Raw genomic sequence first — 26,236 nt, 5'->3', positions numbered from 1 at the left:
GCTTTAAAATTGAATAATTAAAATAACCTCTATAGTCAATACAAAAACCTAATTCTGGATGGAGTCTATTTTTAGTCTCTGATCTCAGGGTGCCTTTAGCAGAAGGGTAATTCCACATTCAAATCTAGTCAATATCAGGGAAAATGAACATGAGGCCTGAACAGGTTCACAACTAATAAAAACAAATGCTTTGTCTAAGCAGAGAATTTTCCAACAAAAACATCAGAAAGTGGAGTAATTTTTTTGATGGTCTTGGAAATTTGTGATTTAGTGACTTCATAAACAATTCATATTTGTTACCAGTATTTCAAAGGCATGAGCATAAATGCTGTTTATAGTCTGTGCCAGGATTACATCTATGATGACCCTGTTATAATCTTTAGAGTAAAACTCAAGGACAAATTTAGGAGATGGGCCAAGACTTCACAGTGAGGAACTTCCTGTCAAGACCTAATCGTTCTCTACTGCCCGCAAACCACACTAGCTGATCTCAGAGGTGTTTCTGGTCACCGAGATGGTAGAGCCTGGGGGAAAGCATGCTTTAAAAGTTTAAGGGGAACAAAAGAATTCTACCCAATATTCTGTGATAATCTATATGGGAAAAGAATCTGAAAAAGTATGAACATATGTGTATGTATAACTGAATCACTTTGTTGTACAGCAGAAATTATCACAACCTTGTAAATCAACTATACTTCAATAAAACTTTAAAATCTGAAAAAATAAAAGAATCTCACATCAAGGAGAGATGTCATATCAACTAAAGTAGCAGCCACCCCAAGGATTTATCAGATCTTTGAAACCAGATGTAAGAGCCAAGTGTAAAAGAGAACTCTTTCCTATATTTTAATGCTGGAGAGAATGATTGAACATTTTCTTTTAACCAAGTGGAAATCTTCATATCATCCCAACAAAGACATGTGAAATTAACAGATGTCACAGAAATAAATTTAAGATACCATATTTGTAACTGAGTCCCCAATAATGGAAAAAAAAATATCAGGTTAAAACAGATACAGAATTATAATATTCTCTCACCTCAACTGTATAGTATTGATAATTGGTATCACTGACGATTGGGTTTGGAGATCCCTCCCACCTCGAAATGCAATCCCCCCCTCTTTTTTGGAATGATTGGTGCATTAAGTTCTAAGAGAGAATAATAATTACATTGAGTTCAGGTGTTAAAATGTATTAGGAAAAAAATTAGTTAGCACACATGCTACAGTTAGCATATCAGAAATATGTGGGTCTTCACGTTTCCGTGACCCCATAATACTGCATATAAGTCACTGAGAGGAATATTTCAATCATTGCAAATTTCAACATGCATTGAAACACAGAATTACTATATCACAGTTAACATCAGAATATCTTTTACAACCTAAAATTAATGATGATATTCATCTCTTACTTTTTTTGTGGGTTAATGTGAGTACAGGTTATTAAAGTCATTTGTCACATACCCTCCTCCCTCCCCCCCAAATCCAAATAAATAAATATAGGGGCTCAGAACCAAAGGTTATCCACATACACTGCTCAGTAAACATTAAATCTCAATGACCACCTACAGTTTATAAAATTTAACTCTTTCCTTAGAAGCCCTTGAGTTCGTGTCTCTCCTGTTTAGTCCTCCCTTGATAAGACTTTCAGGTTCATGAAATAGATTTACCTCAGTCAGAATTTTCCTAGCATTTGTGACTACAAAATAGTTTCTAAATAAAAGAATAACAAAGGCTCTTTTTCAAAAGAGAACTACACAGATTCTCTTCAAGGAGAATCTTTTTTTTTAAAGTTGGTAAAGATAATATACACCAATTTGTGGTAAAGATGACATACACCAATGTTTAAAATGACTATTATTGCTCAAGGTGGCCTGATTGATAATGCACCTTGGCTATAGGGATGAGTCCGATGGCCATTTTTAAAAAGCCAATCAACACCTGCAAGTCACAGAAATTAATTTGAAGAGGATTTGGGGGGAATAAACATGCCCTCATGGACATGTCCACATGATTTAGCCAGAAGATAAGTAACTTTACAGTGTGAAAATTGTTTCCAGGGTGTGACTGATAATTTTGCTAGAAAATGCTAGGCAACTGATATTATTACCTGTGTTCACTTGATATAGTGAATCATCACTTCCACATCAAAACTAAGCATTTAGAATAACAAACAGAAGGAATGAGCACTGAGGAGGGGCTTACCACGGGTTGCAATGGGGCACCGGGCATCATGGCATTGGCTAGTTGCATTTGCTGGGCCAACATGGCCATATTCTTCTGCTGAATCAAGTTATTGCGCCCATTTATCTCCAATTGCGTTTTTAAGTGTGGGGGTGGGTGAAGATATTTGCAGTTCTCCCTGGAGCAACGACCCTAAAACACAAAAGGAGAAAATAGCATCTTAAAAAAATAAAGTCCACAACTCTTGAAAAAAAATCACAATGATGCAAACCTAACACCTGGCTCTACTGTGGGTTTTTACCACCATGTACTGTCCAAACACTTCATGATACATTCTGAATAAGTAATGAATTTACTCAAGTATATTATCAAAATGAAGTTTTAAGACACTTGAAAAATGTTTAAAGCTTAAAGATGTTCCTGTAATGTTAGCAATAATATTTCTAGATTCAAGTTTAAAAATCTACAAACTGTCAGGGTAATATTAAAACACAGAATATCAAATAAAAATATTAGCCACCTTCCATAACATCTTGTGGTTAACTTTAATGAACCCAAAATAATCATGAAGTTTTACCATCTATTTTTACTTGTATTGAGTTGTAAGGAAATTGGACTTAGAGGACTCACAGCACACTGTATCTTCAGGAAAACACCTTTACACATGTAAGAAGTAAAATTAAAATTACTACCTAGCTGTAAAGCCCATATATTAAGAAATCTACAAATGAATAGAAGAAAATTCCCACTCATTCCCACTGTATATAGAAATTAGTAAGTATAATGAAATATTGGTGAAAAATGTAGCACTAACCCCTCAGCAATAACTCTAGTTTCCATTGTCCAAGAATCATAAAACAACAGAAAGAGACATATTTACCCTCCAGAAAATTTACAGTATAAAATGGAGAAACTAAGTTACTATAAAATAAGAAATGTGAATTTATGTTTCTTTGGGGATGATTCTTCTCATCAAAAATATATATTAAAGTCTGTATTATGCAATATTGTCAAGAATTGACCCTTATTGTTTCAATATAGTATTGTCAGGTCATATTGATAGTAACATATCTCATCAATTACTACTTTGACAACTTCTTTCACCAATAAATCTATTAAAACTGTTTGAGAGGGTGAAAGAGTTCATTGAAGCTATCAACTGCCTTCTTGAGCTGTCTTTGATTTTTTGAGGAAAAATCTATTCACCATAATTCAACTTTGTACTGTAAATTGACTAAGAAAACTGATATTTTTATATGTGTGAGAAAATCTGTCGCAACTCTAATTTGAATGATCTACTTCTGGCTTATTCTGATTAAGGTTTTTAGGAATAAGTGTATACACAGGCTAATGTCAGAGGATGCTGCCTGTTAGTTTAACAGCTTCAGGTACTCAAGTATTACTAATAATACTTTAAATCCAGGGGCAGTAGAGGACAGTGTTCAACAGCAAGGACCTTACAGGTCTCAGGATCTGGGATAGAGGCTCTGTTCTGTCACTTATCAGTTACATGAATTGCATAAAAACTAACTTCGTTAAGTCTCAGGCTTTTCATTCATTTCAAAATTGCTATATAACCTATACCATAAGTTTATTTTGAAGTTTGAAAACAACGTATCTGCCATTGCACCACAACTCTCCAAGGAACAAGGGAAAGATGAGAGGCTGCCATCGCCACCCCCAGGACATTTTAAATTATATATCCAATAACTAAGAAACAAAACCTTGGCATGACGGGAACTTTTACAATACCATTAGTTATGGCTAATGATAAATTCACAAGGAAAGTAACATTTACATATCTATGACTTATTTCATAGGAAATCACCAAGCTTGATATCTGTTGAGATCATGAGCATGTTACTAGCTTATAAGCATCTGGATGCAAAACAACTTTTACAAAAACAACACTCTGAGTCACAAGATAAGCCACAGGGAATGACTGGCCAACATAAATACACCCATGGCTGACACATGGCCTGATTTCAGGGCTATCCATTCAGGGTCTTTTAGAGAAAACCTACTTTTTCAATACAAAGAACAACTTGTCTCTGAGAGAAATTCTGGTTCTCAATGTCTCCACACCACATTTCTTACTAAGATTGGACTTATTTAAGTGCAGATAAGCAGGGTTGGATCCACTCTGGGGATTCAGTTACGGTCGATTCATTCAGATTAGTTTCTATAGTTCCATAAATAGCAGAGAGACAGCCCTGGGCCCTGAACCTTGCCTTGTCCACATGAACACTGGTGTCCCTAAGCACTTCATTCCAATGCCTCCCTTAAACACAAACCACCAGGGCCCTCCTACCGATGACCACAGCCCAGATGGAAATAATGCAAGAGAGGAAACCTATATAGTGCATCTCTAAAATTTTAATAGAATCCCAAATCTTTGGTCTTCATTTTGTCTTTACTATATCCACTCAGGAGAAATGCCATTCCACTGCATTTTTTACACAGTCTACCTTGACTGCTTTGGAGCCTCACTTTCAAAAAGCTATGTTACTAAGAATTAGTTGAGGATATTTTGCGGACGAGTAAACAGATTACCAAACCTCTTCCGTAGAGTGAGTATCTGTGGCAGTAGATGTGGGGGCCCAGGAATCTGCATTTTGACAGTATTCCAGATTATTCGGATCTAGCAGAAAACATGACCAAACACAATTCTGCAAATTTTTCATTGACATGTGAAAAAAAAATAACAGGGTAGCCTCTGCAATTGACAATAGATAAACTTAGCTTCTCAGGAAGGTCAAAACTTGTTTAAGGCTGACTGTGGTGCTGAACAATTGCGGTTTGACAAATAAAATAAGTCAAAAGTAAGTTAGAATAAACATCCTCTTCTAAAGAATTACCTAAGCCCTGGAGAAAATCACATGCAGCACCCCTTTTGCTGAGAGTTCAGGTAAATACGAGACTGGTACTTTGCCAGGTTCATCCATCTCCTACTTCCCGGCACTGTACCTCAATAAGCATTTGTGGAATGAGCGAATGAACATTTCTTACCAAATGCTTAAAGATAAATTCTAAATTAACTCCATTCTGGAGACAATGAAGAAAATAGAATAAAAACTATATCTGATACCAAATCTTGACTCTGAGTTATATTAACCTAATGAGGCCAGTAATTTGAACACATGATAAAGCGTGCCATGATAAAAGGAGAAAAGGTAAGGAAGGGCTATAAGTTTCACTAGGGAGGAAAGATTTGTGTAGGGATTCAATGCATTTCCTCCGAAAATCTATACAGCAACAATATATTCTGAAAATCTAGAAACAGAAATTCAATCAGTACTTAGTGCTCAGATATGCAGATGTTTGTACAGGAGACATTACTGTAAATCATCCAGAGATTTCACCTCTAGATACAATACACTGGGCTGTTAGGACTAATGCAAAAATATAAAAAAGAAGTTTTAATTCAGTCTGGGGTGCTACGTGTAGTTTCACTTATTGCCATATAATTGTACATTTTATCAAAGATAACTTGGTTCAAACACTAGCTTTGTTACTTATTGCTATGTGATGCTGTGGAAGTTAATTAAAATCTCTGAGTGGCCATCATAACTTTTCTGATATGGAAAAATACCACTGATTTCACAGGAGCTGGATGAGGACTGAGCAAGACAGCGGGACAGCCTCATATATGGCTCCTGGTATAACAGGCTGTCTGCCAGTAAATATTCATAATTTTTCTCTCTTAAGTTCTCAAGCTAGTAACAAGCAGCAGTTGCTTAACCTAACACCATATCTGTTAAAAGTACTAAAAATAATAGAAGTAGCAAAACTCAATGACAGTTCATGTCAATCATCAACGATAAGATAATCTTGCCCCTTGATCATTATTCTGTATTTGCCACATCCACGAAGGAAAAATGCCATTCTAATACATTACTCATAGTGTTATATTTCTGAGGTTTACTTTTGTTGATGCACCAAAATCTTATTTTCAGTGAACTGGCCAGCTGACTAGCAGGCCATGCTATAGTGCCTATACCATAAATACCTCAGACTCCATTCAAGAAGGCTTTTTATAAGATAACGGAACACAGATTCCAAAGATATCAACGTAATGCATATACTGTATATTTTAAGAAATGGAGGAAGTTCAACAGAATATTGATCCAGAATGGAGCCCATTTTTCTCTAACAGTTTTTCAACATCTTTAAATTGTAAGTAACCTATCCAAAAAAAAAGTTAAAAAAAAAATCCCTCCTGTAGTCTTAAAAGCCTGTGTGAGACCAATAATGGCCATCTGAAATCATTTGAGGCCAATGGAGAGATCAATCCATCAAGTCCTCAATTTCTGAGGTTACAAAATATTAAATTGTAAATTGAAGGATTTTCTCATTAGCCTTTGAAACTGGCACAAAGAGAAGATGTACACTTAGATTAATTTTTTGAGCCTCAAAACAAATGCCTGGTTGATTTTTAAACATTATATCTAATAAAGTATACCTTTAAAGAACAACATATAAGCCTATATGATTTCTAAAAATGATGTGTACGTGATGTGTACAGTGAGGCGTAAATTGTAGAATAAAGATAAAACTAAATGAAACTAGAGATGGAAATTTAACTTTCTTGGCTATTTTTAATATTTACTTAAGGACTAGTTAACAATCAAAAATAAAACATCTTACTCTGTTAGAAGTTGGTCAAACTCAGTAAGACAAAAAAAAATCAAAATTCTACTTGAAAACTAGAAAAGCTAATTTCCCATATTTAATTATACTTCTTCCACTTAAAATAAAAGGAATATGGTGACTTATGAAGTCAGAATATAAAAAGACATCTTATTAAGTTGCCAAACAGTAACTATGTGGTAGGATTAAAATTACTGAGTCATATACTTGGTAGATTCTGAAAATAAAGGGGCAATGAAAAAATTATAAGGGTACCAGCTAATACTCAAAAGTCTTTTCCAACTTTTTTTGGAAATACTGGTTTTATGGTAGACTGTTCAAAATGTAACCATTTATTTCAACTGTTAAAACTAATATTTCCTTTGGAACAGATGAGATATGCAAATGTTTTTGAAGCACTTTTTGGAGATATTCACTGCTCAGATATTGGCCAGAAACTGTGGCAAAGGAATTTGGTAGCTTCCATTTGAAAATTGCTACTGGTTTTTGGTTGGCTTTTGTGGGTTTTTTCCATCTAAGATAATACAAATAACTCAGAAAATTTCTGCCAAAGGGGAAAAAAAATTGAAAGTCAAGAAATACTGTTTCATGCTTTTCCAAAATCATGTGTTTTATAAGTTCTGCTATGCTTTTTAAATTATCAATTCTAATGTAAGGGTGAATAAATGTGTATATATAATATTTGCTTTAAAATTACAAGTATCTAGGAGTTCCCATTGTGGCTCAGCAGTAATGAACCCGACTAGTATTCATAAAGATGCAGATTTGATCCCTAGCCTTGCTCAGTGGCTTGAAGATCCAGTTTTGCTGTGAGCTGTGGTATAGGTCACAGACACGGCTCTATCTGGCAATGCTGTGGCTATGGCGTAGGCCGGCAGTTGTAGCTCCAATTCTTACCCCCAGCCTGGGAACTTCCACATGCCGCAGGTGTGGCCCTAAAAAGAAAAAAAAAAAAAATTGCATGTATCTAGCAGTAGGAAATGTAGGCAGTTTAAAAGATGATTAATTTTGAGAAAAAAATTATAGTTTATTCATACACCAATATGCATACACAAGCATCTATCTTCAAATATTTTGTTTTCATTTAGGTAAATGAATATAGGTTTACTTAGCTCTAGGAATTCCAGTTTACTGGCTTTTTCAAATATTGAAAATAAATTAATTGCTTCTAACACACAGAATACTTTAGTTCTTAGATGTATTATCTTCTTATGATTCACTTATTTCTGTAAAAGACTTGTGTCAGCTCAAAGAACACATGCATCCAAAAAAGTTCAAGGTTGCTCAACCTCAGCACTACTGACATTTGAGGCCAGATAAGTCTTGTCATGGGCACTGTTCTTGGCACTGCAGGATATTTAGTGGTATGCCTGGCCTACTAGATGCATATAGCACTCCTGCCCTCAGTTATGACAAACTGTCTCTTGATATTGCCAAAATGGCTCTGAAGGTCCAAGGAGGGAAAATCATTGCCAGTTGAGTGTTAACCACTGTGTTATATCTAATGGAATTTAATAGGGGCTGTATTAGTCTGCTCAGGCTGCAATAACAAGATATACTGAGTGGTTTAAACAACACAAATATAATTTTGCCTCTCCTTGTGGGGGGTGCATGGAGAGAGAGAACAAGCCTTCTGGCATCTCTTATAAAGACGCTAATTCTATCAGATCAGGGCTCCACACTTAGGACCTTAATCTTAATTATTTTAACTTTAATTATTTCCTTGGAGGTACCATCACCAAAACCACATTGGAGAGAGGCCTCAACATATGAATTTTAGAGGAATACAAACCTTGTCAGTAAAAGGGGCATATGTAATTCAAAAGGTGTAAACTTAAATTTATTTATAAGTAGCTTTAAATATTTTCATTCTTAAAAAAATATATTTCTTTATTTTAACCACATCTGCAGTAGTGGTAGTTCCCAGGCCAGGAATCAAACCTGCTCCATGGCAGCGACCAGAGCCACACAGTGAAAATGCAAGATCCTTAAACCACTGCACCATGAGAGAACTCTTAAATATTTTCAGTCTTACATTTAAATGATAGGGTCTCTTATTCTGGGAACCTCCTCAAACAGTTAGGTTTGTAAAATAAAACCTAACTCTCAGAGTTCCTGCTGTGGCACAGTGGCAAAGAACCCAACTAGTATCCATGAGGACACAGGTTTCAATTCCTGGCCTCACTCAGTGGGTTAAGGATCTGGTGTTGCTGTGAGCTGTGGTGTAGGTTGCACACATGGTTCGGATCTGGTGTTGCTGTGGCTGTGATGTAGGCTGGTGGCTACAGCTCCAATTCGCTCCCTAGCATGGGAACTTTCATATGCTACAGGTGCGCACCTAAAAAAGCAAAAAAAAAAACCCCACAAAAAACTGACTCTAAAGGAGTGAGTGGATGACCAGTTATTCCTTCTAATTTTTCTTTTCCTTTCTTTCTTCTTTTTTTTTTTTTTTTTTTTTGCTTTTTAAGGCCACACCTGTGGCATATGGAAGTTCCCAGCTGCTGGGCTATGCCACAGCCACAGCAATGTGGGATACAAGTCACATCTGCTACAGCAATGCCAGATCGTTAACCCACTAAGTGAGGCCAGGGGTCAAATCCACATCTTCAATGGATACTAGTCGGATTTGTTACTGCTAAGCCACAATGGGGACTCCCTATTCCTTCTAATTTTGCTAAAATCTAATAACTGCAGCTTCTAAGAATTTTCAAGGTATGGATATTTGAGTTTCACTAAAATTATTTTATTTAAAATAAAAACAAAGACTGTGGTATAAAAAGACTCAATAATTAAATTCCAAAATCATATCAATAGCTCCATTATACTCAGGATATTGACTTTTTTTGAAGGGCAAGCACAATTTTCTTGATTTTATTTCCCTATTGAAAATCCTTTCCGAATAACTAAAAGTCAGCCATGTATCCCCCACCTTTGAAAAAGAAAGATAAATTAAGAAGCCAGATTACCCCCCAAAATAAAGATTTCTGACTGCCAACTGGAATTCTGGTGGATCCATTGCATACTGTTGTTTTTAATCATATGTAAATGTACACATGTGTATATATGTAATTATGCATATACACACATATATAGTCACCCCAACTGTATTCCTATTTCTAAGAGCAGTGTATTATTACCGACCTTGCTTTTATTGCAAATTTAAGAAACCTAAGATATATGAGTAAAATTTTTATTTCATGTTTTATTTGAAAAAACACATAAGGACTTCTAGAAAGCTATGGAATAAAACCTAAAAGGACACTGAACTATCATTTGGTAGAAATTCCTAAAGCATCAAAACAGATATAGCCTCTTTTTTTTTTTCTTAGAAAGTCTCGATTTCACCAATGAGATGGTTTTGTTTGTTTTGTTTTACATATTCTATTTTTATCCTATTCTGTTGTAGTCTATACTCTATCACAAATCAGCTGATATCTAAACAAGCAGGAGGAAGAGACAGGGGCTGTCAGGGACAGCAACCCTCATGAAGTTGAAAATCCAAGCATAACCTTATAACCGGCCTTCCTTCCGGGGTGGTTGGGCATCTGTAGTCAAGCCACCATAAATAACATGGTATTGTAGCAGTACTTATTGAAAAAGATCCACATATAAGTGGACCTGCACAATTCAAAGCCATGCTAATCCAGGGTCAACTAGAATATAGATATTGTTAATAAGTCAAAACTCTCTTTACTGTATTTAAATAGTATGGTATACTACAGAGTAAACAGATAGAACTGACATATTTACAGTAATTTTTCTATTCAGTTTTTCATTCTCAAATATTATGACCCTTTAAGCCAGATTATAAGGACATCCTTGTACTTATTTCAGAGTTTTATCATCCAGAAAGGCAAGAAAATATTCTTTAAAAAAAAAAAAAAAAACAACTTCTGTTTTAATTTACTCATTGGACTTTCAGGTTAACATCAGGAACAAATGCGCAGCATCACAGAACATGAAGAAAAGAGTCATTTCTCCTCTTATTTTGCTCGGGAATTAATCTCTAGTCTCCTAAACTTAACACGAAATAAAGCAACACTAATCAATATTTAAAGCTTAATTTTCTAGATGTAAATTGCTATTTCTTCATCCAATCAACCTAAGGACAAATGCTTGGAGCTCAGGTCAACATAAGAGCAGAGAGAATTTTCTCCTACCAGTAAGAAAAAAAAGAAGCAAAAATTTACAAGTGGGTTTTCACTGAAATAGTCCCAATTTCTTAATATTATTTTACTATAGATCTAAAGTGTTTTCAAATGAAATACAATATAATAAAAATTTATATATATTTTTCCTTTTCCTTATCCCCTAAAAAGTTCATATTCACATATAAACCATGGCTTAATAATTATTGAGACTGCCAGTAAAAGAAAGGAAACAAAATTACAAACGCCCACACGCATGCACACACATGCATGCACACAATCTATTGAGTTTAAATCTGTAATTTTATGATGGTCTGAAAGGATAAAAAAGAATGTAACAGACTCTATTTCATGGCATTAAACTTTTTCTCATGCAAGTCTAATCTGATTTTAGGGAAGGGATTTCAGGTTAGACTTTTCTAGCTATTTAAAGAAGCCTCTCCAGTATTCAAATATTCTAAGCACTATTTTATAGACCATTCCTAAGTCTGATGGTGATGATTTTTAGACAAGAAAACCAATAGTGACATTTACAATATCCCAAAATATCCTCAATGCTGACGCAATATCAACGCACTCTAACTCAAACATCAGGATACTATGACTTTTTTCCCAGAGAACTTCGGAGCTTTAATTGCACAACTCCCATTAATCATCTTGAAAATGGCATAACTGAAACTCTACACATCTAGATAAGTATTATGTAACACATGAGAGTCAGGTTAGCTGCTGCTGAGGAGGTGGAGAAAGAGAAAAAGGCAACAAATCATACACACATTCTTGTTACAAAAATATCACTCCTTTCTCCAGCAGCTTTTGTCTGTGAGAGATCAGATATACATACAACTGTGACAGCAACAGTTATATCAGCATACAATTTTAGCTGATAGTCATCTGAAGAAATCTTAGCCTCCTCAGAGAGGGCCCACAAGGATCTTATATTTAGAGTTGCCTGTGATGGGATGCTGTTACGAAGCAACAGTCTCACTTTTTTCTTCTACTCATGGTCTTCTCTATCTCAGAGAATCCCACAAAAGTGTGTAGCCATCTATGAAGTGCTATAAAAGGTTTAGCTGGCACCTATTGTCTGCCACTATTCCACAGTCTTCCTAGGCTCCAAAGATGGGTCTGGCCAGCATCCCTGAGCCAAACCAAAGTCTCCATGACCTTGTGAAAGCCCAGTGACATTTGGTAGGTGCCAGCATCATTAAACAGTCCAACATTTGTTGGCTGCTTTTTTATAGCATCATAAAATTGGAAATGCCAGATCACTATGTTTCTATTATTTTTTCAATTGCTTCATTATTTTTTTGGTGCAGCAACTGTCAGACTTCTAAACTGTTTGTAGCAGAAACATTTCTGAAGTTTTAGGCATCCAAATCAGACACTCTTCAATCTTGGCTAATAATTAAAAGCCCTAACATTTACATAATAAAATTTAGAGCTCTATTTGTAGCGCATGCCTTTCAATTGAGAAATACAAAATGTTTTACAAATAATATGCAATTCATCATCATACCATTATTAGGTGGATTACAGCATGACCATCTTTATTATATCCCTAGGGCTTTCCTGAGGGTAAAAAGGAGGTACACTTCTTATGTCAAATGCACATAATTATTTCCTTGACAACCTCTTAGAAGACTCGTTTAAGCAGTTCTTTATAGAACTACTTCAGATCCTAGTGCATTGATAAAGGAAAAACTCTCCATCTTTAAATACCCCTCCAAAGGGAAGGATGAGGGGTGCTTGTCCAAGGACACATAACAAAGCCAGACCATCTAACTACAGAGATGGTGGCGCTCTTCCCCACTATGCTAGATGTATGTATTTGTACTGATGATCATGTGATCATAATTACATGTGCATGTTTTTCTAATCATTGCTCACGCTAAACATAAATGACTTTAACCAGAATAGGTCAGAATCAAATGGATGCTTTAACCCCCTTAAGTTGTGCGAAGGAAAAGATGTTTCACAGTATAGGCAACTAATTTGGAGAAGACTAATCTACCTAGTATTTCCAAAATGTAATGAAAAAAAATTAGATTCACCAATACATTTCAGTTTCTCTGTCATTCTTTTTTGTTCCCCTCAGCAGGACCTGTACTATAGGATCAATAACAGAAAATAAAATAATTGAACACCAAACAAGTGAAAATTTTGTCTCACATCATCCATTTCAACAAGAACCTAATGAAGCAAGAGGCTCTTAGAATATCTATGAATTCCACTGACCTGGCCTCTGTGATTTGGACATATCACAAATAAAGAAAAGATGATTTTATATATGGAAAAATGCATCACATACATTAAAAATAAAAAGTAAAGTGAGACAATAACATTGGGAAGATGGTAGGTTTTAAGGGGCACATCTTTTATTTAGCAATATAAAAGAAGCTAAAGGAAATCAAAGTGATAAAACATTTTGGTCAAGCCAGCTCAAGAATAACAACACCATTACTCTGAATTTATATGAAGCATTTGCTATATTCGTATATATTTAAAAGTCCCATTTCAATATCTCCATTTGTAAAAATCCCATCAAAGCTCACTAGATGGGATAATGCATATGATTAATGCTTAAATAAAATTTTCTAAACTATAACAGATGTCCAAAATTTTGGCTGTCAGATTTATATAGAAATAACTACATTACACTGCTCTCCAATCTTTTAGAGACACCACCAACTTTGCCAAATAACAAAGACCCTTCCTTCTTCCCAGTTTTTCATTCAGACTCCTCCATAAGCTTCGGGGATTCCCTAACTGAAAACAAACATCATCGCTACCTCCTTAACCTCACAAATTCTGCCTCATATCCAGCCATTAAATGCTACTGACTGCTTCATGTAAGCAGTGACAGAGCATGAAGCAGAGGTGAGGTGACAAAGTTCTTCATCACTGCTGATCACTGTCTCCTTCAGACAGATCAACTTTGTACTTGAACAAAATGTGCTCAATGCCACTGGCTCTGACCCTGTGGGGAAGGCACTCCCCCCGCCCCCATCCCCATGACAATTTGCTAAAATTGTGCACAGCCATCAGCTCTCTCAGACTTCAGGTTGCAGTGAGGAAAAAGACAATTGGCTCCTGGGCCCAGAACACGTCTCTATTGGATGCTGACTGCAGCAGCATAGGCGGTAGGGGGAAAAAAAAAGTCTCTTGATGTAAAAAGCAGTATCACAACACAGGTTATCTGAGCCTGTCTCCTCCTCTCCCCTCCCCCCCACACTGCAATCTCCCTCACCAACTCCCCCCTCACCCCAGAGACTTCCACTGGCTTTCTATTGGCAGGTTCCCAAACATCTAAAGGAGTAAACATCAACAAAAGTTACTTTAAAATTATTGCTGGGAATAAAACAAAATTCACTGAATTTTGAGAAAGAATTCATATATTTCTACTATCCTTGATTAGCTTTCTGGGAAGTGATCCATTTTAACAATAAACAAATAAATAAAAAGAGAGGCCTATCAATTACAGAACTCTTACAAAACATCTATAAGGTAAGTCTCTAAGGCAGAGGGTATAAAAGTCATGACTTAAACACAGGCATTTGAAAAGTTTAATCGTGTGACAAGGTGCTTGGTTCTAAACGGCAATCAGAAGCTCTGGAGCGTATTCCTAAGTGCTTATTTAAGATGAAAAGTATGGAGATGTTGGGCCTCACAGGAACATGAGCCATAGCAACACTGTTTCATAATAAGCCAGAACGTGAAGGTAAGAGGGAAAAGCACAGGCGGCTGTCACATGATGTTTTTCTCTTGCCATCACATCAACAACGTTTAGGCTGAAAGCCCGGATCTGCTAAACACCACGTTTGGATGCATTAAGTGAGTAAAGCAATGTATCTGTGAATTTTACCCTCTCTACCTGTGGCTAAAGCAGGAGGCAGTTAGCAGACGTGGTTGTTTTAGGTTTCCTGGCACCTTGGACATACCTCCCTCCCAAGGGGGTCACAGGACTTTACTGCATGCTGATTACACACTTTCCTCCCATGCTGATTGTCTTGCCTGCCTCAACCTTGTGCCCACAGCCCAGCCCAGGCCAATAAGCCTGATAAATGCCAACTGTATGAGTCCTGACTTTGTTAGAATAGAATATATTCTGTCCAAAAAAGCAGTTCCCCAAAACATTCCTTCTGTATCTTTGCCCAAACCTCTACCAACTGACACACTGCAGCCCCATTTTCTCTCAATTCAATTTTATTTTCCTTCTCCCATTTGTTCCTTTTCCTGGTAACTTCTTACTACCGTCATCCAACCGCAACTTGGTACTCTGCTCCAACCCAAGTAAGAAATATGGCCACCTTGTTGGATTTCTCTGTGCCCTTAGCATGTAAGCTTTTCCTCTCCAGGCTGTGGTGATCTGCACACAGGAACTTGACATAAGAAAGCACTAGAGGAGTTCCCGTCGTGGCGCAGTGGTTAACGAATCCGACTAGGAACCATGAGGTTGCGGGTTTGATCCCTGGCCTTGCTCAGTGAGTTAATGATCCGGCGTTGCCGTGAGCTGTAGTGTAGGTCGCAGACGTGGCTCGGATCCCGCGTTGCTGTGGCTCTGGCGTAGGCTGGTGGCTACAGCTCCGATTCCACCCCTAGCCTGGGAACCTCCATATGCCGCGGGAGTGGCCCAAGAAATAGCAAAAAGACAAAAAAAAAAAAAAAAAGAAAGAAAGAAAAAAAGAAAGCACTAGAGCCCCAGCTCAATAGTTAAGATCTCATGAACTGGAATCACAGAGTTGTCTATTACAAGGCCAACTTTGATACTTAAGAGCAGAGAGACTTTGGGTTAATTGCTCAACCACGCTCAATTCTAACTTACTCTTCTGCAAAAATGGAGGCAAAAACCATCCTTGGGAGTATGTGACTGTTAGGCGAGAGCACGTTCAAAGGCCCTTGATTGTGCCCTGGTACTCAGAGCGGAGACAGCACTCAGTCCTTCTCATGCTCTTAATACATTCTTCACGTTCCCAAAATCTTACAATCCCTGCTTCCCATCACACAGCCCCATGTCTCTGGTCACGCTTGGAAGCATTCTTTCTCCTTTTCCTTCAACCCCTGTTTTGACAGAGTCCTTCAGCTCATGGACAAGTTAGAATCTCTTTTAATGAACTACTTCACGCTAAGTGTCTAGTGGCCCAGGATGGCAAATATACAGTCCAGGGAAAAAATCACTTATCCAGGGAGCCAGAGAGCCCTGGATTCAGTGCAGCTCTCTCACCCACTAGTTTGTGGTCTCATGCAGGGATTCAATCTCCTAGTCCACACAGTGCCTCCATCTGTGAAACTGTATCCAAGTAACAGAAGCCCGGCGTAGCTGTGAGAAAGCTCTCCCAGGGCCCAAAGGAAGAATCAACTGACGCTCCTTTCTCTTACCGTTAGGATACTGGGTATCTGTATTTTAAAAGGGTTGATAATCAACAGGGATCATTTTCCTAGGTTAAATTTGATAATGGAGGTGACCCAAAATGTCACTTTCTGAGCATTTTCTCTTTTTTCTCCCCCCCCTCTTACTTTCTTGCCAGGTAGGATAAACTCACAGTGGTGAATTCAGCACCTGTCAAAATGTATTACAGATAATTTCTACAAGTCTGTCTATCCCTTGAGATTAAGAACTTTTTAAAGACAGGACAAAATCTAACTTAGCAACCTAAGCATTTTGAATTTGCAGAATGAATAAGCAATTTAGGAGACAGGACATTTCCGGTATCTAAGCTCTCATACCACTGAGACAACACTTATTTAAGCCAATGGTCCTTAATCACAGCTGTACATTGTAAATTAAAAATTCCTTTACCCAGCCTCCACCCCTAGAAATTCTGATTTAATTGATTTTGGCTGAGTCCCAGGAAAGCTCTCAGACAATTCTAATGACTGGTAGTCTAAGGACCATTGGTTAGTCTCCATATACTAATACACATTCTCATTTACACATCAATCAGAATGCTTTCCACAGTTCTTTTAAACCCAGTGTTGGCAATGACTTTGTGATAACCGCTAATGTTATCTGTCAGTTAACTGATACCTCTGTTTCTAAACTGTCTCTCTTCACATCTCCTTTCCTAGACAGTGGCAGAAAGGGTGCTCAGGGCAACGGGTGGCACAAAAAGAGCTACTGCCTTTTGTTCCCTTGGGCATATCATCTTGGACCCGTGCACGTGCACACAAGTGAAGGGGAAAGCAGAATGGAACAACTGATTCATTGTCCTCTAGTCTAACCTAAAAAATAAGCTAAAAGCTAGGAAATGAATGGACGAAGAGAAAGTAAAATAAGTAGAGAAGTGGTCTTGCCTTAAATATGCTTGAATATCTTTTAGAATAACTCATGTATACATGTATCCACCAACTACTTGGTGAGTCTGCTCATGTGCCGAGGGCTACAGGGCAGTGGCAACAAAATGAATCAGAGATATTCTATTAAGGGTAATAAGGCATGCACATAAACAGCTAGAATATATCGATAGAAGACAAAATGCATCATAAGGGACATTCAAATAAAAGAGTTTTTATATTGTGAAGGAAAAAAAGAGAACATTTCCGCTTAGAAAAATCAGATAATAACTTTGAAGAAGAGGTAGAATTTATACATGAGGAGTTAGAAAAGATACCCACATAGAGAAAAACAGCATAATTTAAAGCATCAGTGACAAGTAATAAATCTGTAATAAGAGTAGTGGGAAATAAAGTTTGCAAAGTAGACTGACTCTAGCTTGGGAACAGTTTTAGAAACTGAGTTAAAGATTGTCTACTTCCTCCAGTAGGCCAGGGAGAGTCACTGAAGGAAGCCAGGGATGACATTAGCAAGGCGTGTTTCATGCATTCATCAGACAGGAGCGAAAGGAGGCCTGACATGGAGGAGAGCCTGGGGAGGGGAGACCAATTAAGTAATTATTTTAATAGTCTAGGCAAGACCTGACTATTCCCTAAGTAATCATTCCGTCTTTTTCACAGTCTCCCATCATACTCCTATGCGAGAGCACACTCACCTACACATGTCCTCTCCCCTCCCCTCCCCCACCTACCCTACTAAACTACCTTCAATCCCTTGTACAAGACATTACTTTGTCCATGTAGATCCAGCCATTAAAATACTTTGCTCTTCCCCCATTTTTTTTTTTTGTTTGTTTGTTTGGTCTGCCTAATCTCCAATCAGTTAGTCTCCAGTTAATTTCACCTCCTCCAAGAAGTTTTCTTTAAACTTCAAGTCTTTGTTTAACGCTCTTTTAGCTGGTTCCAGAGCATTGCTTACACTTTATCAAAATTGCTGGGTAGCTGCCTTTTTCTTTCATTTGACCAGGAATGAGGGTAAAAACCATGACTTTATTTTCCAGTTGTATTCCCAAAACAAGAACGTCTAGAATTGTGCCAGGCTCATAATAGGCATGGCCTCTTTGAATAAGCAAATAAATAGTCTTATAAAGCAAAATGTATATTAAAAATATATACATATAATATACATACATATTAATGTATGTCCTACTTCTAAAACACCCCTAGAACAGTGCTTTTTCAAAATCTAGTAGTTTTGAAAAATGTACATATTGATTGTCATATTAAGGTTGCTAATTTCACAATTTCTCGCAACTTAATAGCAAATTTCTGGTTCAATATTAGTCTGTTATTCTATGTTTCATTGTTTCCTTCATACCAAGACAAAATCTGGCTCCACACCACAATCACATTAGAAAAGAGTAAACAGTGACTGTAATTTCTATTTCTCAGATTAGAAAAAGTTACTTAGGGAGTTCCCGTCGTGGCTCAGTAGTTAACGAATCCGACTAGGAACCATGAGGTTGCGGGTTTGATCCCTGGCCTTGCTCAGTGGGTGAAGGATCCGGCGTTGCCCTGAGCTGTGGTGTGGGTCGCAGACGCGGCTCGGATCCCGAGTTGCTGTGGCTCTGGCGTAAGCCGGCGGCTACAGCTCCGATTCGACCCCTAGCCTGGGAACCTCCATATGCCACAGGTGCGGCTCTAGAAAAAGGCAAAAAGACAAAAAAAAAAAAAAAAAAAAAAAAAAAAAAGAAAAAGTTACTTAGAAGTGTCAATGTGGTAGGTGGCTTGGCAAAAATTCTTAGGCATCACTCAAGGAATATACCAATAAAATGAAACCAAAACGTCCTTTTTTCCTGTTGTAATATTTCTTGTTAGAATAACCACTTTACATTTTTCCTGATTCCACAAAAAAAAAAAAATCAATAAAAGTCAAAGTTCATGTTTGCCTAATTTTATTCTACCAGTAGCAGTTATTGATAATTTTAATGTATGTTTTCTGAATGTGACATATTCATCTATAATATTACAACCCTGAGAGAATCCTCATAATATCATGGAATAAAACACAAAAGGCTTTTTTTTTTAATTAAAATCAATATAGTAAATGCACTAACATAACAAAAATAAAAAACAGGATATAAGCCTATCTTCTAAAACTTTTTCCAAACTATTTCAGTGAACCATAATGTGATTAAGTTCCAAATTATCCAAAATAGATAACATTTTTCATGCAACTATTTTTAGCTATTTCTGAAACTATCCTCACCCTGTCTTATTTTATTGTTAGCACTTACCTATAAGTTAAGTGCTAATTTTAAATTTCACTTAAAAAGTTGTGGTTCCTGATTTACATTTCTCTTGCACTGCAACTGGGGCAACTGTTTTTGGTTTGATTGTTTTGATTTTTAAAAAAAATAAATGCTGGTCTGAAAAGGACCATTTAGTAAGGGAGTCTATTTTTAATATTAATCTCTGGAAAAGAAGAACAGTGGCTGATGGTCAAATGGACTGATTATGCAAACTAAAAGTAACTCCTTCTAATGTTATAAACTACAGGGTTTTGCTAAAGTACGCGGCTTACATGGGGTTGGGGGCAGCTCCCCCCCACTTCATAAGAGTGAGTTGCTGAGATTTCTAGGTGCATATAACAGAGAATAGAAAAAGATTTATAATATATTAGTTAACAAGGTTATTTTAGGGAAAGATTAAACAGAGTACCATGAAAGGACTAAGCAATACTTTAAAGAGATTCAGATAATAGTTTACAAATTATCAATAGCCTTATAATTTATACTTAAAACATGTTATCCATCATCTGAGTCTGAGCAGTTCTCAGAATGCCAATGTTCTTATCGCCCAGGTTTTCTGAAGTGGGGGAACTTTCATATGACATCATCCATTGTTAACAGTACATGTATAGTCCTGACCACTCACTACTTACTGTGAGTATACTTTCTGTCATTTCTACTTTCACTGTTTCCAATAATAGAGTTAAAAACATGCTATACCCCCTGTGTTTTTCTTTAATATATTTCTATGGGCCCACTATGTAAAAATACTTGTTAATTCACTGCGCCCATTTCCTATACCTCACTTTTCATAAATAACATATTTGCTCACATAAATGGTTTATTAAAAAAATAGGTAGTCCCCAAAGTTTCTTTTTGAAAATTTTAACCTACATCTTTTATCTGATTACCTATCAAAAATGAAAAGGTGTAGTGAGGCAGACCATATATCATAGCATACAGTGTATTTCAGAAAATACATAATCAAGACTATGAAGTGTCCTGCGACCAGAGTACAGACGAAAAACAGTCCAGGAGCGAAGCGCTTTCAGAAGCATTTTTAATCAACCTCACAATGACACATAAGCAACTGGCATTAACTCCATTAGGTCGATGGGGAAATTAAGGCTCACAGAAGTTACATAACTTGTCCAAGATCGCAGAAGTAGCGAATAAAGATTAAGTCTCAAATCCAGGTCTGATACCTGAGGATTATGTTCTCTATAACACAGATCTGTCTCAGGAATCCAAAAAGATGTGAGGTCCTACTAGGTAAAAGAACAGCAAGTAACACCACAGAAGTGGGAACTTCAGGCTGTCCTGGCTGGAATGAAGGCTTTGCTCAGGAGAGGCAAGTTCAGAGAGTTAAGGCAAAGTAAGTAGAGTTTACTAAATGTCTGGTTAAGAATCTTCCCGTCGTGGTGCAGCAGAAGGAATCCGAATAGGAACCATGAGGTTGCCGGTTTGATCCCTCACCTTGCTCAGTGGGTTAAGGATCCGGCGTTGCCATGAGCTGTAGTGTAGGCTGCAGATGCAGCTCAGATTTGGCATTGCTGTGGCTCTGGCGTGGGCCAGCAGCTACAGTTCCAATTAGACCCCTAGCCTGGGAACCTCCATATGCCGCAGGTGCGGCCCTAAAAAGACAAATGGCCAAAAAAAAAAAAAAAAAAAAAAAAGAATCTACAATTTAAGCAAAGATGAGCCATCTATTAAGGGCCTTTGCTGAGACTAGAATTTCAGGAAGACACTGTGTAGTGAAGATGGTCTAAGTCAAAAGGATATAGAAAGACTGCACTCATTAAGTCAAGTGTAATAACTGTCTGGTTATATGGTTCCTAAGAATATAAGACCAAACAATTGTACTAGTTTGTAACAACCTATATGGGAAAAAGCATTGGAGATATATATATACACACACACACACATTTGCTTTTAAGGGCCACACCCATGGCATATGAAAGTTCCCAGGCTAGGGATCAAATTGGAACCACAGCTGCCGGCCACACAACAGCCACAGCAATGCAGGACCACAGTGTGTCTGTGACTGACACCACAGCTCATGGCAATGCTGGATCCTTAACCCATTGAGTGAGGCCAGGGATCGTAACCTGCTGAGCCACAACAAGAACTCCCAGGAATGGATAAGTTTATATGTATGATTGAGTCACTCCACTGTACACCTGAAATTAATACAACATTTTAAATCACTATAATCCAATGAAATGAAATTAAAAAAAAAAAAAACAGTTGTACTGAACTGAGCAAGTAGGTTAGCACATTAAGCAAGCGCACAACTGTCCTCATGAAATTTATTATACACCAAAATGACAGAGAAGAGAAACTAGACTTAAATAATAACCAGGACTATTACTTGATAATTGAGTTTTAGATAATTTATATTACCCTATGAAGAAATAAAAATGTTCCCAGCCACTCTATTAACCATGAAGATACAAGATGTTTGCTTTGCAATCTTAAGTTTATAAAAATAAAATATTTCTCACAAAATAAAAATGACTTATCCATATTCTTTTTACAAATTATGAATATAACAGTTAAATTCAAGGTGAGGAAATTAACTATGGATGATGCGGGGAGAAAACTTTACCATTTAATGTCTATGCTCTTCCAGACAGAGCAGTGGACATAATCTACTCAACAGAAGTCCTCTCAGAGCCAGTCTCCATCTGACCTGCTTCTGTTTATTCTCTTCACAGCACTGGTCACACCTGCAATTATTCTGCTTATTGATTGTTTCCTTACTGACTGACAGACTGCACTAGGGATGGAAGGTCCATGAAGGCAGACCTCTGTTTCCCCAGTTTAGAGTGAGTCACATAGTGTGGAATACAGGAATCTTCCCCACAATTCTAAGATGGGAGTATTTATTGTAAATCCCTCCCCAACCCCACCTTGCAGATGATGATTTGAAGACTCTGCGAAAGTAAATATGTGTTACAAAGTCACAGAACAATTAAAGCAATGGAGAGTCATCTGCCTGATTCACATGCACCGCATAAATAAATCTGGCAGGCTATGTTTAAAACTAAGACAATATCAAGTTAAAATTCAAAAAGTCAGTGGTGCTTAAAATGCAGCAATGAAAATAACAAGCTCTAGAAGACTCTTTTCATTGTATCTAAGTACATTCAGCTACACTTCCTATAGCTGTCACCACAGTATGCATTTAGTTATACTATTGATTTCACACGAATTGATATGACATTTTGCAAATCATAAACAGAGCTGTCTATGTTACCCTTTGGGAAAAACTCAATTTTGCTCTAAAGTATTTGTGTTGCCACTACAAAGGTCTCAGTCATTCTCACTTTGGAGGAAATTGTGAAGAAAATCTAGCTGATGATCTTGGCTTTAAAAGCTGTAGGTTCATCTTAGAAAACCATGTAGGATGAACTGAATGTCAGTGATAAAAATAGATTCATACTAAATTGGTTACTTTCAATGACTGTTATAAAAACTCTATAAGTTAGACACCATTTTTCAGTGAGATTCTTAGAAAAAATCATTTAAAGTAATTTCATAGTTTCTACTAAAAGTGATAATATCCATGAAGACTGAGAAAGAAATGACTCTTGAGAAAGCAACTTCTACAAAGAACTGATGAACTACATATCATATTCAAATTCACTGCGTCAACTACAGCACTTACATAGGAAAGAGGAAACTATCCATAATTTTGCTAATAACATATTTTTTACGTCTATCTCTTAATACATGTTTATTGGGTATGTGTATTAACTTATTATTATGCTAGATGATTCAGGATAGAAAAAGAAATACAAAGTGCAATTTTAATTAGTAAAGAGAGTTGGGTGTAAGAGACAGGAGCGGAAGCTAACTTCATGGGAAACATCCTCAAGAAAAGGTATGAATAAAGTTGGGCTAAAATGGTCGAAGGATATTTTCAGCCCTGACAGGATTCATATTGCCCTCTCCTCTTCATTCTTCAGAGTAGGTAAGTCAGTGGCTTTCTTATCTACTAGTTCACTAGGGCTCCAGAGACTTCCAGGTCATTGCTGCCATTTTATGGTGGTTCAAATCTCAGAGAGTGAAAGGGCAAAATTACTGTGCCCATTAAAAGTTCTCCGAATTGCTTCCAGGTCTTGGCTATTGTAAGTGGTGCTGCTCTGAACATTGGGGTACAACCTAAATGTCCACTGACAAATTAATGGATAAAGAAGATGTGAATGGGGAGTTTCCTGGAGGGCTAGTGCTTAGGACTCGGTGCTTTCATTGCTGCAGCCTGGGTTCAATCCCTGGTCTAGGAACTGAGATTCCACATGAAGTGGCTGCATGCCTCTGCTAAAAAAAAGTAGTGTTCATATATACGTATGTGTGTGTTTGTGTATGAATAAAATAATGCCATTTGCAGCAACATGGATAGACCTAAAGATTATCATACTAAGTGAAGTCAGACAAAGACAAATATCATATATGTATGATAGATATTTAAGACATCTATTCTAAGATAGATATTTAAGATATTCTACTTGAATGTAGAATCTAAAAAAAATGATACAAGTGAACTCATTTACAAAACAGAAATAGACTCAGACAAAAAAACAAAGGTAAAAAGAGGAAAGAATAAATTAAGAGTTTGATATTAACAGATACACAATACCATATATAAAACAGACCAAACAAGGACCTATTATATAGCACAGAGAACTATAAACCAATATCTCATAGTAACCATAATGGAAAAAGAATCTGGAGAAAATACATATAATGGAATCACTTTGCTGTATACCTAAAACATTGTAAATCAACTATACTTCAAATTTTAAAAAATAATAATAGGAAATGAAAAAGTACTCTGGAACCTGGGATCAGTTTTGGATATAAAAAATCCTTTAGGATAGATTCTGGCTGCAAGAAAAATTTTGATTCTAACCTGCATGACAGATTTAAATGCTATGCAATGGCCATGGATCCATTCTATGTGAATTCTGTGGGAATGCAATGCTGCTGCTTTCTAGGATGTCAGAACATACAGGCAGACGTGGAGAAGGGATCTGAGGGAGGGATGACGTAAGACAGGGAGACAGACCAGTACGTGTTAGGTGGAAGGATAGAGATTGTTTATGTACAGGAGTTCTGTTACCTTCCTTGGGCATCTAGGCAAGAGCTGTGGGACTCCTTTTACAAGGTACCTTGAAGAGATAAGATAGAACCACTCCAGAAACTTATTATCTAAATACCATATTACATACTGCATTAAAATGCTGGAAAATTCAACAGACCATCTGCATAGGCATGTTTTCTGTTAAAAACAGGGGGAAAAAATGGGCTTTGGGATTTTGTACTCAAATGAATTCTCAGGAATATTTTTGCATCTTTCATGAAGTTTCCCTTACATTATTGCAAAAAGTGGGAGTAACTACCTTTCAGAAGAATGTGATGGTATTGGTAGAACACTGAAATATTCTGAAAGGCTGTTTTTATAATGTATGTTCCCTCTTCATGCATATCTTTCCTATCGTGAGATTATGGTTCACCCAATTAAGGCTATTATATAATTGTGCCAAAACAGATAGTAATTAGTTAAGAAGATACTCTAAAGGAGACATATATTATTCAAAAGTTAAAGATTAGCACTTGGAATGTTTTGTATTTCTTGTTGCTATTTAACAAAAGCAGAAATTCTGAGGCAGTTGTTTATTCAAAGAGGCACAAGTAGGAGGAGATGGAGAAGCCAATTTTCAAAAGCATTCCATTCATTTTTTGAGTTTTGAAATAGCGCATGAAATGTAAATATGTACAAAAGGCTCAATTTGTTGAACTCTGCCCCCATTAACACCACTGAAATGCAATTTTAGTTCTCAATTTTTGTCTCAGAAAGATGCTCTGAAATTTTGAAGCATTATGTAGCAATAAGAAGTGAGCTACATATTAATATGGATACAATATCACCCAAGTATTTAAAAAAAAAAATAAGGCCCATCTTTAGGGACCTCATGTTGATATTTCTGTTTACATTGCACTATATGAAGAGAAAAGAAGTCTTTATGCCACTAATTGCTATTTATAAATCTCAACTGCCTCTCTAGAATGTAACTTTTTTTCCCCAAAATATCAAGACTTCATGAAGTTCCCTGTATTTGTAACCCATGCTCCATAGAAGAAACTCTTAAAAATAGTTTGCGATTCATTCAGATGGTAGAAGCTAAGAGAGTGCCAATACTTTATTACCAATTCCTTGCAAATTCAGCCTTTCCCACCAAAATAGAATTGGAAAGCATTCATAAGAATATTTAAAGTGTGTTTCCATTTGAGTTGGGATGGGAAGGGGCTAGACAAACAGACATGGCATGCTTGAGGCAACTGTATGCTACTTCTCACTGCTGCCAATTGGGGTGTCAGCACTTTACTGATCAAATCTTATTTTTCATCTCTCATGTATACTCAGTGTTTCATCTTGAATTATGCCAAGGTACGTCATATAGGAAGTAGCACTGCAATAATGCCTCGCATATGTTTAGCAAAATGCTGCACAAACAAAACCATGTCAGGCAAGAGTTAAACGCAATCACGATAAGGAAACATGCAAAAGTGAGCTACCAAATACAGTCAGCTTTCCTCCCCAAAGTCTTCTGGAGCTGGGAGAAGCACTTTGGTTCCCCATGTGATTTTCAGGCAAGTTGTATGAGCCAAATTTTCAAATACA

General features: G+C 36.8%; 1 protein-coding gene across 50 annotated transcripts in view; it reads right to left on the bottom strand.

Annotated features, from left to right (window-relative positions):
• The window catches only part of MBNL1 (muscleblind like splicing regulator 1), a 204,458-nt gene that overhangs the window by 41,599 nt on the left and 136,623 nt on the right, over positions 1 to 26,236 (bottom strand). For 30 of the 50 annotated variants that reach the window (XM_021069643.1, XM_021069644.1, XM_021069651.1 and 27 more), the window contains one exon: positions 2,208 to 2,378. In XM_021069643.1, the coding sequence (XP_020925302.1) occupies positions 2,208 to 2,378 (171 nt within the window). Of the gene's footprint in view, positions 1 to 1,038; positions 1,150 to 2,207; positions 2,379 to 26,236 lie in introns of all 50 variants that reach the window. The other 20 variants (XM_021069664.1, XM_021069634.1, XM_021069635.1 and 17 more) reach the window with 1 other exon arrangement.

Source organism: Sus scrofa, chromosome 13, assembly GCF_000003025.6.
Source record: "Sus scrofa isolate TJ Tabasco breed Duroc chromosome 13, Sscrofa11.1, whole genome shotgun sequence".
Classification (NCBI taxonomy): Eukaryota; Metazoa; Chordata; class Mammalia; order Artiodactyla; family Suidae; genus Sus; species Sus scrofa.
The sequence above is the reverse complement of the archived record's forward strand: the minus strand, read 5'-3'. Positions and strand labels throughout refer to the sequence as shown.